This window comes from Numenius arquata, chromosome 3 (assembly GCF_964106895.1).
Source record: "Numenius arquata chromosome 3, bNumArq3.hap1.1, whole genome shotgun sequence".
NCBI classification, from domain to species: Eukaryota; Metazoa; Chordata; class Aves; order Charadriiformes; family Scolopacidae; genus Numenius; species Numenius arquata.
Genome location: NC_133578.1, coordinates 21,874,015 through 21,890,803, shown reverse-complemented (window position 1 = coordinate 21,890,803; position 16,789 = coordinate 21,874,015). Strand labels below are relative to the sequence as shown.

Below are 16,789 nucleotides of genomic sequence, written 5' to 3'. Positions count from 1 at the left end.
GACTTTTAGTGCTTAAAACTGTTGAATTGTTCAGCTCTTTCCTTGTAATACATTTCCCTTTCCTCTTTATGTAACTTGTTCTCAAGAATACTTTGTCTCCTATGCGATAGGAACCTTGTCACTGTAGGTCGTGTCTTCTTTTAAATAACCTGCATTTATGAAAGCTGTATCTGGGATGGGAAATTAAAGTCTTGCTTTTATTCAGTAGCTATCAAAGCATTCTTTCTCTCTGTAAACATACAACAGTGTTTCAGTAGTATTACAGTGAAACATTTGTTTAACTAAATGCTCACCACATCCTTCTCAGTGAGGTGTTGCAACATTTCATTTCGAAGTTTATGCAAGAAGAGATTTTACTTAGGTTTTGGGTTGGTTGTTTTTTTTTTCATTGTCCTCCCTCACCCATTTATAGTTCTTGTTTGTTGTCCTTTTCAAAATTAATGTTATGTCAATAGGGAAAACAGCAGCAGGGGAGCAAAGGTTAAATCAGGATTTTAGCTGTGTATATCAGTTCCTGAAAGGACCTGTAAAAAATTGTCCAATACAAACTATTTATCCTTGGTACTGAAAGAACACCAATTTTTTCCATAGCTCTCCTTTATTTATGCATTTATTTATTTATTTCTGCCTATTCAGCTTTTCTTTATATGTAATGGTTCCTCTTCAGAAAACTGTCACCAATGCAAACATTGATTTTTAGGGCATTAAAAACTTAGAAGCAGGTGTTTCTGAGGCTGTTCATGCTTTTCAGAAATACAAACAAAGCCTGTCTATCCTATAACTTATGGATTTGGGGGGAAAAATGATTTATTTTTTTTTTTTTTTATTAATCAGGCAAGCTGCAGGGAAAATTAAAGAATATTGCTTGAAGCTTGCTTCTTACTTGTCTACTGAATTTCTGTGTGTTTGTGATGTAGAAACGAGGTCCAGAATTTGAGTCTGTGATGTTTAATGGCAGTTTAGTGGAAAGTAATGATAAAACTACGTTTTATGTAATTACTAATTTTTTAAAAATTTTTTTCCCAACCTTAAAATCAGAGAACAACAGGAAAATAAAAATTGAAATAGGTCTATAGTTAACTACTTGATTTCAGTATAACTGGATTGTAAATAGCACAGTCTAAAATACGCTTCATAAAGCTCCATTCAAAATGACAGTATTTCTCCATAAATTGGTTGTCTGCTCTTCTTTCTTCCATTTATCCCCTACCTTTCCTGTAGCAGCTGTCACTGATGTGGTGGCAGGTTAACAGAACGCTAAGGTTTTTTGCTATTTTGGAATTGGGGAAAAAACTATTCATGCCATGGTCTCCTATTAAATATATGTTGTTGATCACTTTGCTGATTATCTTTCATTTGTCAAATCTCCATAAGTATTTAAGTTACATGTAGTATTCCCTCTTGTTCAAATTGCATTCAGATTTAGTAGATATACAGCAGTAGCTCCTTATCTTTGAATAACATCAGGTGCAAACCTTTCAAACGTGGGCTCAAAGTGCACATTTGAAAGCTTTAGGTGACAGACATACTGGAGTCTTTTGTAACCACATTCAGGAAGACACATACTAGGGAGCTGAGCTTGAGGGATTCCTAGTACAGGTCTCCCAGCTAAAACTATACTATCTATTCTGTACCGTTTCAAGAACTGTGTGTCATGAAACAAAGGTAAGCTCTGCAGTGGGGTGTTTCTATAAGTAGAGCTTTATGAACTGACTTAATTTCTAAAGTGTAAAACCTGCTTTTTTATTGGTAGTTTAACAGATTTCAACTCTTTTCCCCCCCTTTCCCAGATTTTGGTGTTAGTGCGTTTTTAGCAACGGGAGGTGATGTTACTCGTAACAAAGTAAGGAAAACATTTGTTGGTACTCCATGCTGGATGGCCCCTGAAGTAATGGAGCAGGTATTCCTAATGTTAAAAATAATAAAAAAATACTTATTTAGTCTCTAATTTCTGGAATTTGAGACATCACCACCTTGTTTTTCCTTTCTGGTTTCTATTCCAGGTGCGAGGTTACGACTTCAAGGCTGATATGTGGAGTTTTGGGATAACAGCCATTGAGTTAGCAACAGGAGCAGCACCTTATCACAAATACCCTCCTATGAAAGTAACAATCACTTTGTAGTACTTAATGCTGTTAGCTGTATTATTAATGCTGCTAGATAGTTAGCACTGCTTCATTTTCAATATCAACTTAAAATATCTAAATATATGTATTCTGTGGAATATTTATTCTCTTCTAATTTCTATATGTTTTGAATTGATTTCGCTTACAGTACCTCTTTTTTGGGTTTACTGTAGGTGTTAATGCTGACGCTTCAAAATGACCCTCCTACTTTAGAGACAGGTGTAGAAGACAAGGAGATGATGAAAAAGTATGGCAAATCCTTTAGAAAACTAATTTCGTTATGCCTTCAAAAAGATCCTTCCAAAAGGTAGGTCATTATTGCCATGTACAGTGGAATTATTTTTTTAAATATACAGACTACTTGAAGTTCCCGTGTTTAAACATTATCTTTAAGTGTATGATTTGAATTTTGTAAATAGCAGCCTTCAGTCATCTTCATCTGGGGAGAAGAAATTGCCTCTTAATTGTTGCTTAAGTTTTCTTCTTCTGGGTTGTTAACCTAATTTATTTATACTTAAATATACTGTTGAATTAAACTCTGATCAAACAAAAGTCCTTGCTCTACATCTTAATTTTTTATCTGAGGCAAGATATGAATCTGGATATTGTGCGTAAGTCTAACAAGACTCTTCAGATTGATCACACAGAACTGTTGGTAACCAAACATATCAGTCTCTTGGCCTTTAAAATAATTTTAAAACAAATAAATAATTTTATGTTTATTTTTCTCATTTTGTGCCATAAGCTTAGTATTGCCTTAACTTGGATATTTCCAAAGAAGATTACTTATTAAGAGGTATTTATTTTTTACTCTAGGGGCTCCAAGCTTGTTTAGAGTTTTTCTTGTATTTATATAGGCAATTTTATATCATAGTATCTTTGTGATTTGTTCTTTCTTGCTATGTTTTGTGAATGGGATAGCCAAGATGATGAAAATATCAAACTTCTATTCCAAAAATATTGCTGAGGTCCCAAGTTCCCAGAATGATTAATTTATTTATCCTTTATTCATTTTTATGCAGGCCCATTTTTGTAGGTTTTTTTGCTGACGAGTTGGAGGAGGCACATTCTAATTAACATTATTTCCTAAGGGTATTTAATATATCATTTTTTGAAGAGTTTCAGAGCTGGTATTTCTGGGAAAAAAATTGTTCTGAGAGAGCAATCCTGATTCAGTGTTGTGTAGGTCTTTTATGGTGTGTACTTGTCTTCGCTGATGTTACACTGCTTAAGTCCAGGATATTCTTGTAGGGAGTCAAGTTGTAAAGGTGACAGCAGCCATACTAATTCTACTAATACTAATAATTAAGAAAAAAGTTTACGTGGCCACCTGTTTATTCTTGAAATCCTTCAAATTCTTTTTTTTTCGCTGAGGGATCATTTGTGTAATGTTTTCAGATTCCAAAGCCCCTTACAATTGATGATCTTGATAGCAAGTCCTGATGCTTTAAGTTTAGCACTGCAGTTTTGCTGCTTACAGATAAGAATGAAATGTGTTCTGGATAATCAAGCTTCTTTTAGTTTCCAGTGTTGAGCAATTTTCAGGGCAAGGTTAAATTGGTATGAAAACATGAGAAAGAAAGTATTAAAATGCCTTCTCTCCTTGAATACAGAATGCTGAGTTACCTGATCTGTAGTTATGACATCAGTGTTAAAACACTAGTTTTTAAACTAATTACACTAATTCATTACACTGATATTTGAACACGTGCAATATTTTCATACTCAGGATTGCCTTGCATTGAACAATTAGAGCAGCAGATAGGTGATTAGATTTGTGTGCCAGTTAGTCTGAGGAGTGAGTGTCCCTGTATTGTGGGGTCATTGCTATTTTTTTGTGTTTCTCCCAAGCTAGGATTTAATTTTGCACAGAGATACCTCCATAGTCGTCGTGTCAGTTGTGGGAGAAATGCCTGGTCTTTGTGACACATTGTAGGACTGGCATTGCACTGTTTTTTGTCTCAAACCATGATGTTCTTCTTCTGGGGGTCTGTGTGTGGGTGTCTCTCTCTCTCTCCCAGTGCCAAGGATGCTGCTGACAGTCCTCGGCCACAATTCACTGCCTCGGCCTGTGTGGAAAACGGGCCCAGAAAGCATGTCCAGATCAGTGTGACAGAATTGTCTGGCATAATTAATGGTAGAGGAATGGAGAACACTATTTTGGATAAAAATTTAATAAGAATCTAGCTTTTAACTGTGCATATCCCTGTTATGAGATGTGATGGTGCTGGATCACTGATACTTGTCTTAAGAGTTAATTTGAGATAGAACTTTATAACTTTGACACAGAAATTAATTTTTCTTTTTTAAATTTTTTACTTTTTTAACCTTCCCCTTCCTTTTTGCACATCCAAGGTTTATTGTGCTAAGGCTGGTGGTCTCCAGTGTACCACCAAGAACTAGTTTATTGTAGAGTTTGGCCCTTTGGAGGGAAAGAAAAAATAAGTGCTCTGTGAACTACTGTGTCTAAATTGGATGCTTTTTGTTGATGGTATGAGTTGTTTCATTATTTCTAGCAGGAGTGAATATACACACTACTTACTACTCTTTTCTTCACTTACTCTTCGGATGTGTCCTCAAATAAACTACTTAGATTTTGGGTTTTTTTTTTTGAGACTGAAATTTTCCAAAGTGAACCTTTCCACGCTGTTATCTAGTTTGTGCTATATCCCATCTCTTGCTATAATTCAAATGGAAAACTACAGCAGATGTTGCTTGTGTTCATTTAGAAATGATGAATCTCAGAGATATCGTCTTCCCTAGACTTAGCTGTGTCAAAATTAGTCTTCGATAGTGGTATGGGCTAATGAAAAGGATGCAAGAAACCCGGAGGATATTATTTCATCCCAAGAGATGCTTTACTTCCTCTCCAGAGTCTGCTGTAGTACCTGAGTCTGGCTTTGGCTAGATAGGCTTTTTAGATCCCTGAAGCTAGGGGAGACAAATCCTTTTGCTGAAATCACTTTAGTAGCTGTGAGATTGTGATTATCTGTTGAAAACCTCAAAAATATAAACGATAGTGATGGGAAGAAAGAAGCTTGAACAGAACTGCAAGTAAAAGTGAAATGTCTATGTTTTGACCTTACAACAGTTGCTTTGATTTTTATTTGTCCGTTTCATTGCAAGATGCTCTGGATTACTCTTTTTGGTTTATGCATCATGTTAATAGTGTCAGTATAGTTTCTTGTGAATACCTACAGACATCAGTGAAACCAAAGAATGCTGGTAGCAGGTATTGATGCTACTGTTTGGAAAATATAATTATTCTTTTCTTGCTGTGGAGCAAAGTTCAGTTGCGTTCATAGAGTCACTTGGGGAAGAACATAATACCTGAGTTCTTTTTTTGTTTCAAGGGTAAAATGTGTTTGTGTTGAAAGAAAAAGGGGGAAAATTGGCAACTTAGAGACTGATTTTTTTTTTTTTTTGGGTGTTTTTGCCGTAGGGAGGCTTAATTTTTTCATGTGTGGTAAGTGAGTATGTGTGAATTAATTCAGTAGCTATTATCATTCATTCCCCATTCATACAGTACTAATTCAAAAGTATTAGAGACGTACCATTTAACTAACGTCTTGTACTGTATTCACTGAGAGGGGTCTTTGTTTTCTGTTCTAATTTATTATTGATCTTTCAGGCCCACAGCAGCAGAACTTTTAAAATGCAAATTTTTCCAGAAAGCCAAGGTAAAACGTTTAACCCTATGAGTAAATTTTGCTCTGCCTTAAAATCTACATGAAATTTCTTCTTTCTTAGTATTTATTTTTAACTTACCAAATGTTGGTTTTACAGAATAGAGAATACCTGATTGAAAAACTTCTCACTAGGACGCCTAATATAGCACAAAGAGCAAAAAAGGTGAGTGTATTCACATCTTTTTCTTGACTGGTACGCAATAGAAAGCATGGACTGTTCAGTTGCCTTACGTTTTAGCTGACTGAATGAGCCATTCTCTTATGCAGTCCTTCAAAGATGGTGACCATTGAATGAATGGTTTCTGCATCCTAGCTTTCTCCAGGAAGCCCTGGGGCATTTTGACTTCCTTTCTGGCCTTGCCAATATAATACATGGTATTTGTCATTGTACATCGTGCGATTTTTTTTTTTTAATTTTATTTTTTTTTCCCACTCCATTTTGGAGAGCTACAGGTGAAATGGCTGTGGAAATAAAAAGTAATCTTTGAGCATGTAGGTTTGTAAACTGCAGAACTCCTATTTTCATTGATCACCTAGAGAAAGATTGAAGATACTATAAATGGTATTTAGTGGGGACTGCCTGGTTCTTTCGATTCTTTCAAATGTGACACCCAGAAGTATGCAAGTTGGGTCCAAACTCTGCAAGAGTGCTGCTGAGTTATTCAGACCGGTGGAGCCTTATCTCACTGGTGCTGAAGTTAAACCTACAGCTATGGCATAGGCTGGTATTTCTGTGGTGCCTTTGGTGCTTCGTTTGCTTGTGTAAATGAACTGACCAGGTGACGTGCAGCAGAACGAAAAAAAAAATATAATTCTTAACAGGCAAGTATTTTAAAACTGAAGTATGAAGCAAGCTACTGTTCCAGCTACTGTTCATAAGAGCTAATAAGCAGGAACCAATGTAGACACCTGCTTGTTGTGTGTGAGAAATTATGGAACTCCCTTTCTGTGGTGACTGAACTCACCATGTGTCTTCAGTACGAGGAACCTGCTCAGAGATTGCTGAGTCTCTGCAGGTGACAGACAGGGTAGTGTGCCGAGTCCAACTTTCTAAAAACAGGCTTTCTGGGAGGAGGTTTTGAGAAGGGTGCTTTAGGAAAGGAACTGTTTCAGCCTTTGTTGGCACTCCAGTTAGGCTTCAGTTACCTGCACTGGTACTTGTAAGATTTTCTGTTGTTTCTGTGAATATCAGTTTGGCATAATTCTACAACACTGAAATGTTCCTACAGGTAATGGCTTATGCTTGGAAGAGACTGTCAGCAAGATCTGAATGCTTTAAGTTCCTTCTAATCTTCTTTTAGTTGGAAGTAATTTGGGAGATCAGTGGCAATGATGGAGCTTTGTGAGGTTGGAGTAGAAAGCTGGAATGAGAGGGCTTGTGGAATGGCAGGCTGCTGAGCAGGTTAGAATCTGCAAGGTGCAGAGGAAGGGTGGGAGTAGTTCAGCTGTTTTGCCATGTGGTGGCAGCAATGCCCACATGAAAAATTCTCTAAGCAGGGGAAAAAGTCATAGTCATTTGTCGTTCATATTAAATCTTGGGCCATACAGGAGTAATTTAAACATGTTCTAGTACCAGCTAGGTTTCTGATAGAGCATGTGCCTCGTGAGATTTGTCTCCCAGCTGTGCCCTTAGGTCAATTTAGAGACTGCATGTTAACTCATACATATATGTACCTGTACTTAGTTCTTTAAATAACATTGCATCTGGATTTGCAAAATGAATGCAGGGTAGTCTCCCATACACTGCCAGAAATAGATTTCTGAATGACTTTTTGGACAGTTCTTTCTTATTTGGAAGGGGAGTGATTCTTAAGAAATCAAAGCTGTACAGTGCTAGAACAAATTAATAGATTTTTTTTTAAATTACAGTATAGATGGAAAAAAATCAAGATTTTAGCTAGTCAAAATGTTAAATTGTTTATATTTTAAAAGGACACTATTAAAATTCATATGGGATTTAAAGTGTAATTTGCTTGTTACAACTTTGCATGTAGCTGCTGTTTTAAGATACCATAAAATATAAATGTATTTTAATATTAAAACTGTGTGGTTTTATTTAAAAAAGCTTGGGTAAGTAGAGTTTGGTTGCTCAAACATTAATATGTAAAAAGTCTAAGAGGTCATGCTTGGAAGAAGTAACGCCTGTAATGGAAAAGAGAATGTCACTAGGGCAAGAGATGGGAAGGAGCTGGTTTCCTCACTGCTCAAATTATCTTCTGTAGCACTTGGTATGAAAAGCCTGTAACTAATGATCTGTAGCACCACTGCTAGCTCAGATGTCAGATCTGCCCTGCAGTAATTTAATTTTTCTTGCATTTACCACATGTGTAATTACTTAGCATTGTTGCCCAGAACTCCAGCTTTAGTTTAGTTTAAATTCTTTTCTCTTGACATACTGTTCTCATATTTTCTTCTGCCTCTACAGCTTATACTTGGTAACTCTTTTGACTAAATATGAGTTCAGGTCTGTTTGTGAAATCCTGAAAGCAGGTACACATGCTCTTGTATGTGTGAGGAAAACATTCGATGCCGTAAAGATGTGTCCTGTTTTAAAACCCAGTTAGATGATTAAACACCACCTACGTTGTTTGTTTAAAATACTGTTTAACATCAGAGTTGTAAACTACATCTTTGTGCACATATTCCCCCTGTCCAAATGTTTCTTTACTTGTTTTTAATTCTACTAATTTTGAAATTATGCCCTTTTTCCTAGTAATTAAGGCTAACACTGAAACACTTCTGGAATTGACTGGCCCAGGAAGAACATGTCTTCCCCTTCCTGTGCAGAACTTTCTTAAATATATGCTGGTACTGATCCACAGAAACGAGTGTTACACTGTGCAACTTCTTCCTGGCAATTCTGGGTTTCATTAATGTGACTACTCACTTACAAGAGCATTGCCGGTGTCAAGATGAACTGGAAAAAAGGCTGTGATGAGTAGTCCCAGCTTAGTGCGTTCTGGTGAGCAAGAACATGCTCTGACGTTTGTCATTGGTAGAACTGTGGAGCCCTGATTGCAGCCTCTGCCTTGTGAGGTGGTGTGATGGCAGAGTAGCCTGTCCTGTCCTGCTTGGATCAGGGCTGTCTACACCCCTGTTATACAACAGCTTAGCAAGAGTTTAGATACACTACTTATTAACACATGTTGCAGTAGTTTTAATTTTGAACAGAATGCTAAGTCATTTCATTTGTGATGAGAATTGCTGTACTGGAATAGAGGAAATTGGAAACGGCTTCCAGTTCCACAGTCAGTTTTGAAATCTTGTCACACTAAAAAATTAATTATAACTGTTAAGTACTCTGTATGCCCAAAGGCCCTGGGTCAATTTTGTGGTTTCTTTAATTTTGAAATTCTTCTGCACGACTGCCACTTTTACAAAGTGAACAGGGAAAAACGTGTATCTGCATTTCATTTTATTGCTGTCTGAAGTGCTGCTAATAAAAAAAAAAATAAAATCTGAGTAATAATTGGGCTTGAATTCTATTTTTGGGAAGGTGGCATTGCTCTGCACTGCTAACAGAAGCTCTTTAGAGCTCAGAGTTGTAAGTTACTCAGAAAAACCTGCGACAGCATAAAGAGGTGATTAGTGTGAGTGATAGTAGTTTTTATTAAAACTCCAGTAGATACACCCTTACTGATAGGCTGGAATTCTAGCTATGTGGTACAGCTAATTCAGGGAAATGATCACGTTACCCTATAGAAGAAATTAAAATTCCCCTGCATTTAATGGAGAAAATGTCATTAGATCCTAGATTTCTTAAACAGCTCTAACAGTATGATTGCACCTCAGCAAGACATACATATGCCACATTTCCTTCTTTCAGTAGTGGATTTAATCTGATAGATACACCTCACCAATGATGGGTGTAAGTACAGTTGGACTCTAGACCTTTCGAAAAGCAGAGAGCAACGTTAGTTTGAGCTCAGATTATTAACAAAAATGTATATTCATTGCTATGATTCTTTACACTAATAAATACTTATTTCATTAATTCTGATGTATAAAGAGAAGAGACAGGTGCTATACTGGAACACTTTTTCTGGAAAACAGCAGCTGAACTGTAAGTATGTATTTGGCAAGACTTTGTGTGTGGGAGACCCTTCTATCGCAGAGAATTAATTGTTCAGTTTACCCAGAACACTGCTACAAATGACAAAAATAGTGCAACTGATTTTATATTGTTGAATATTACTAGAAAAAATAGAGGAGAAATTGGCATTCAGACCATGTTGGGTTTTTTGTTTATTTTCAAGAAGTTGTTGGAAGTAAAAAGCAATGAAAACACGTTTTCCATAAAACGTAAATTTGACAAAAAGTTTATGTAATCAGCAAGTAGTGCCTGCGTTAGTGGGTAGTAGAAGTGGAAGGTGTTTTAAGGGGCAGATAAATGCAGTTGCATCAGCTTTGTTTTAACATTTTGGGTAAAGGAAAAAGACTGCTATCAGCATTTCTGCCAGGTATGCTTAAATGCAGTTGTGCTGTAAGATACGCGGAACTTCATACAGTATATGGGTTTGTCCATCCTTTCTTGCATACAGTGCTTTTATCATCTGTATAAAGTTTGTGAGACAGGATTTTGTGCTTTTTCAAGTGGGGCTAATCTGGTACAGAATAGATGAGCTTTAAAACAAACTATGGAATAGTTGACTCAGTTGACTGTCTTTTGTACTTCAGAGGGCCAAAAGCATCTCTGCAATAACTTGTATTACTTGTTTTAGCAGGGTTTAAACCTTGCACGTAATTAATCATTATAAATTAATGCTCTCCTGTATTGGATAGTGTTATCCAGGTCATGGGCTGTCATGGTCCAACTTCAGAATTCATTCATGCGTGGAATGAGTCACCCTCTCTTATGTAATATCATTCATCTGCTCATTAGCTAATGTTGTGTTGGTGACCTGTTGACTTGTTCAAAAATGTCTAGAATGTGGACTAATATGAGGTTGGTGTGTAATGAGACAACTTTTCTGATTAGACAGAAAGCTTTAAATATTTGACATTTATCTAGCTGTTAAGACTTCTGGTACTGAAGGAGGGTTTCATTGTTGTGAAATGCAAAGTATAGTGTATTCTTAAAGGTGCTGTTGAAGGAGTCTTGGTTAAAGAGTCAAGACAGGATAAAGGAGCTGCAGGCATACATGATGCTAGTGGTAGATTCTTTGACCAGGAAGTAAGCCTTGTAACTAACCAGAAGATAAACCCATTTTATTTTCCTGTTTTTTAATGATTGAGTTTTCTGTCCCTTGCTGAGAATGTGCAGGAAGGTCCTGGCTACACCTGTTTCCTTTCTGAGAAATGAAGCCTCAAACACTTCTCTTGCATGACATCCAAAACCAGATTGCTTCTCTTGGATTTGAAATGGTGTCCTAAGTGGAAAGTGACTCAATTGAATTAGTTGTTATTAAATCTGTTCCCAGTCTATAGGCCAAATCAGTATTTAGTCAATGCAGGCAGCCACAGCTGGCTTGCTGGGGTCACCTTAGTGTCACAAGGTTTCCCACTGTGCTGTGTTGAGCAAGGTGGTAGAAGAAGCCTTTCTGCCTGTCCTCGTTCATAAAAGTAATGATGAGTTCTGGGAGGATGTGGAAGTGTGTGTTACTTGTGATCTTGTACATTTTTGGGAAGTTTGTCAGGAAGGTCATGCGGGGAGATGAATTACAAAGAGGATTCTGTACGTGGCTCAGAAGCAGTGTAGCCATCTGTTACCATTTCCTGAAAGACTAATGGAATAGATCTGTGAGAATTTTTGCTTTTGTATGGAGAAGTTAAATCTTTAGCCGCCTTAGTTCTAAAAAAAATAAATTGAAGGGTGGAGAAAAAAAAGAAAAAGGAGTCCAGACTCAACACTCTGAAAAGTAAATATGTTTTCCTGGTTAGACCTTGTAAAGCTTTTACGAGTACAACACAAAAATATTGTGTGCCGTTTGTTGTGACAATTGTGCCTGCCCTTCTCCCCCCTTCCTCCCTGCCCAGTCTTGATAGCGGTGATATTCTTGGTATTCCTGGGGAGAACTGCAAGGGAAGTATGGGTGAAGCAGAACAACCTTGAGACTGTGCTGCCCGGTGGTCTTACAGGGCACTTAATTTTGCTGAAAGTGCTCTTGGCTCAAGAAGTTTAAAATTATGGCTGAAGCTGAAAACTTGAAGATTTTAATCGGAACAGGTAGTTTAATGCTAGCAGAGCAGAAAGATGGACTGGAATACTAATAGTTTGTATGCAGAATCCGTTTTCTGTTTAGCACTGAGAAGCTGCTCCACGAGATTATTTGAAGTGTGCATCTGCAGGTAAAGTATATGAAGTGAAAGGGGAACTAGTCAGTGGGATGACAGGTACGTGCATCCCAGCTGTGCTGAGTGGGAGTCACAGGCAGCAGAGGGCAGCTGCATCTCGCGTGCAGGGCAGCCAGTGGGGTTCCGTCCTTCCTGGGCTGTAAAGTCACGCAGGCTGGGACAGTGTTGCTCAGGAGCAGCTCTAGGTTTGTGATTTTAAATGCTGTAGCCTGGTTGAATGCATGCTGCTTCTTGATATTTAACTGAAATATAAACAAAATTTGATTTTATAAAAACGGCAGATTTATGTTTGTTAATTCCATGTTCATTTATAACTTTTTTGGAGAACTACACTCAAATTTTCATTTTGATTGTCTTTTTTTTTTAATGTCTTGAATAAGCATAGGTCTCTTTTAAATCTGTGTGGAATGCAGAATGTATATTACAGTAATTTCTCTTATGTGCATAAATAAATGGAAACCTTGTAGAAAATAGAAAAGGGGAAGAAATCAGAATTTCACCTTGAAGTGGTATTTTCAGTCCTTTGAGCTTGAAAGTAAGGGAAAATCATAGTAAATTCTTCTTTGGATTCTACAGTAGTAGACTATTCTCCTAAGTATTCTTTAATGTGACCATATTGCTGACAGCAAAACCCACCTTATAGGAAGTCTTCTACTGCTGAGTAATGAAAGCTCTACACGAGGCTGTATTTGTATTCTTTCCTTTTCCCTCTGGTCATTTTAAGCAAATAAACAGCCTGGATGATAGAAAAGGATGGTGGAACTGGAAAATGCTGATCATAAAAGGAGGATCCAGTGATCCCTCTAACAGAGATAGCCTTTTAGTAGTGATTCACCATTGTGGTGCCCATTCATCTGAGCAGCCAGGAAAGATAACCAGAAGCTCTAAAGATCTGGATCTCTGTCTTCTTCACCTTTCAGAGTATCAAGTCACTTTGCCAATTTGCTGTATTTTTTTATTAGTTTCCTTTGATTCCTTCAGGCATCTTCTTCGCCATAGCACCTTAATTTGGATAGGAGGGGGAGGAGGAGGCCAGGCATGGAAAAGAAAGAAGTTATAAAAGAGCCTCTCTCTGCATGTATGAATTAGCCGTCAGGTCATGCCTGATAGCCCGTTTGGGATTCCTTGGTTTTGAGGTGAAGTGTTACTTTTGAGAAACAATGCAGCTCCTCTGCATGATTAATTGAAAACATCCTCCTCAGCACAGGTACACATTCATGCCTGAAAGGACTATGGTTAAAATGTGAATTAAAGAATTACTTGCAGTTAATAACATTCAGTAATGAAATTTATGTAGTGGAACTAATAAATGGAGAAATAATGTCTGAAAAACAAAAATCATACTTAATTACTAAACTTACACATTCACTATGTTATTGGGATTTCTGCAAGACACTGCAATTTTTCAAAACAAAATCAGGTTCAGATTTTGGAGCAGAGATAATAAGTATGTTGCAGTGCTTATGTAAAACCTCATGGTTTTGGGAAGCAGAATTAGGAGTGCAGGGAGTTACCTGCACTTGTAAACAAGATGTTTAAGTGACAAAATAGTGTCTCTAGTTTGAGCCACTACATTTTGCTATCTGAGCAATGTTATCCCTGAGGCACAAGAAGCCTCAGTGAGAGTGAAAGGAGGAGGGCTTTGGACAAGGAATCCCCCAGGGTGGGGGGTTGGTATGCTGAGCATCTGTACCCATTTTTCAGTATTTCCTCTAGAGATGTAGGAATGTACTCCCTCCTCCTTTCTGCTTTTAATGGCTTTATTTTCCTTTTACTGATTGCTCCACTGTATTCCACTTCTAAACTGTGAACATAGGTAAGATTTCATGGCAGTCTTCTAAAGTGATGGCCCTGCCCTTGGGTGTCACACTTAATCATCATGTAAGCATGATGCTCTTTGTGTTTGGATATAGAAACAAACCAGCATCATAAATATTTTAAGCAAATGGTCTTCTGTGTTGTTTTTTTTTTAAAACAAATTTCTATTCTTAGTTGATTTGTGTTATCTTTTAAAAAAGGGGTGCTCTTCAAGAACATGATTTATGAAAAGCTTGTCCCCAAAGTAAATTAAATATTTTTGGCCATTATTCTAATGCAAATTTTAAATCAGATAACATTTTCTCTCAGTGTTGCCATGTTTTGCAGACACCGTTTGCATTTGACTTGGAATTGAAGAATTCAGTTGAAATTGGCTTGGAATTCAAAGATTTGATGTTTCTATGTCTTTCTAGTGAGATAACAGATATATATGCAAGAATATTCTCTGCTCTTGCGTTTACTGACTCGGGACATACCACCTGAAGTGCTAATGACACCTCATGTCCTCCCACAGTAAGATCACCTTGGAATACTCAAATTCAGACCCTTCAGACTGGGACTTTAGGCTATGAGAGATGTATACGTCAAATAATGTGTTTGCTTCCTAGGAGCTTCCCTGTGTCTTTCAGTCAAAAAGTTTTGTTTCATGTAGGAAATACACATACCAGAAATGTCTAGAGACGTTTTTCAGGAACTGCAAAGCTTTAAATCATCTGTGTCCTTTCAGTCTGCGATTTGGACAAAACCTAAGCATGGTTGTACAATGTAGAGAAGCAATAACAATTTGATGCGGAGTATGAATGGTAACTTTTGCAAATTTTCAGGGTTTGGGACTAGCCTTGCCTATCCTTTTCTGCATACATGAGTTTTTTCCCCCAGGAATTTTCTGTGGCATGTGGTTGTGCGCAGTGAAGTTGAGGACTTGGATCTCTTCATACCATGACAGTTGTAATGCAACAAACCTACACAGTTCTTGCAAAGGGAAGGGGCTTATATTGTCCTTAGTGATTGGCTGCACATCTCAATTTTTATACTGAGACCTGAAAGGCCAGTTGCAGTTATCCCAGAATTAATTTCTATGCCAGATTAAATTCTTGCGCTCAAAGCAGTGTCTTCTTTTCTAAGGAGAAAAACAAAGAAAGACTAAGAGGAAGGTTTGGTTTTTTTTCCCATTTTATTTGCAATATACAGAGTGGCTTAAGAGGAGGAGATCCTAACACCAAATTACTGTGATGTCTTAACACCTTTTGAGCCCTACAAAGCAGAAATGCCAGGGTGTTATTTTAGAAAGGTAGTAGTACATCCCATTAATAATTATAGTGGTGAGAAAAAATAAGCTTCCCAGTTGCATAAAGCACATTCCGGTTTGCAGAATTTTTGTGGCTTGCCTCAGAATAAAAGTGAGACTTCACATTGTAGTGAACTCAGGGGAATTTAAGAATAGCCAGCAGTGAAGGGATTAGGATGTTCACATGACCTGTGAGACTGGGTTGGATGGGGACTCTTGAGGAAGAGCCTCGACTCTTGAACAAAGGATGGTATGTATATGTGGGCATTCATGCTCTGTCATGGACCTCAGATTTTTTTTATTATTATATTTTTTTATTTTTGCACAAATGTGATTACAGGGTAGGTGTTCTTATGCAAAAAAAAAAAATAATGGTGTTTTTTTCCATGAAAATATATTGTAGCAAGTGACTTCTCCGTGGCCTGCCTTTTGCTTCAAGTGCTAAGCTGTGATTAAATGTGTAACTGTTTTAAGCAAAACACTTGTGCCATGATTGGATAAATGTGATGATAGGTTGATTTCCTTCATTGCATTGGAATGCAAATAAATGCATAGGTTTCGGGATTGAAATTTGGTTTCAGACAATTTTATCTCCAGAAAAAGCTAAGCTAGTTGATTCATTGGTGATTTGTTGGACTGCAGTATTTCCAGAAGAATATGTGGTTTGTTTTTGTTTTGTTTTTTAAAGGAAAAAAGATACAGATTGCCTTCTGTAGATATGCAAGTGCTAAAAATGAAGAACAGCACTGACTGTTCTATAGTTAGAAATAAATAGGTAGCAGTGTCAGGGTTCCACAAAGACTTTTGCAGATGTGGTTCAAATGGATGGGGTCAACACACTTACCCCTTTCCTATATATGGAGGGCAGCAAGGCACTTTCCATGTTACTGAAATGTTTAATGCTAATTAATGCCATCGTTTTTGCTTACACAAATGCATCATATTTACTATACCTTCACGTCACCATACTCTTATGAGGAGCAGAGTTTAAAATGTTTTAAATTGATCCAAGACTCTGTCCCAAATATTCAGTTGCTGGAGACTTTAACAGAAATAGCTTAAATAATTGAGATGGGGGGGGAAAATCAAGATTACTAGTTGTCATCTTCCTGTAGAATGAGGAAAAAAGCAATAGATGCATGATGTCATTCTTGCTGAAAGAATGGATTTTTAATGTGCTCTAGGTCATGTGCTGTACCATGTATGAATTGCAGTTATGTTTTATGTGTGTATGCATTGGTATCATGCAGTGTGTCCTTTTAATGCTTTTTTTTGTAAAATTAGCCAGTGAAATAAAATACTAAATCGGTAAGTGGGCCTAGTTCTTTGCTGTTTTGAGTAGTTGTGAATAAGGAAGTAGAAAGATCTTAATATTCAGAAAATGTTCATTCCCTTCCCTGTCACCCTACAAAAATAAACTTGTAAAGAGATTGCAGAAGCAAAAGAATCAGTGATGAATAATAGATTCTTCTTTCCCCAGTCTCTAACATCTACGTATAGCAAGCACATCAGTGCCTAGAAGACAACAATTTATGTTTTGCTTCCTTATGCTGCAGCCTGCTTTTCATCAGGCT

The 16,789-nt window shown here is 37.2% G+C and overlaps 1 protein-coding gene across 1 annotated transcript in view; it reads left to right on the top strand.

The window, feature by feature from the left end:
• Positions 1-16,789, top strand: part of STK39 (serine/threonine kinase 39) — a 104,237-nt gene that overhangs the window by 34,692 nt on the left and 52,756 nt on the right. The window contains exons 7-11 of the mRNA XM_074145126.1: positions 1,791-1,900; positions 2,004-2,105; positions 2,300-2,433; positions 5,758-5,806; positions 5,913-5,978. Coding sequence (XP_074001227.1) covers positions 1,791-1,900; positions 2,004-2,105; positions 2,300-2,433; positions 5,758-5,806; positions 5,913-5,978 — 461 coding nt within the window. The remainder of the gene's footprint in view (positions 1-1,790; positions 1,901-2,003; positions 2,106-2,299; positions 2,434-5,757; positions 5,807-5,912; positions 5,979-16,789) is intronic.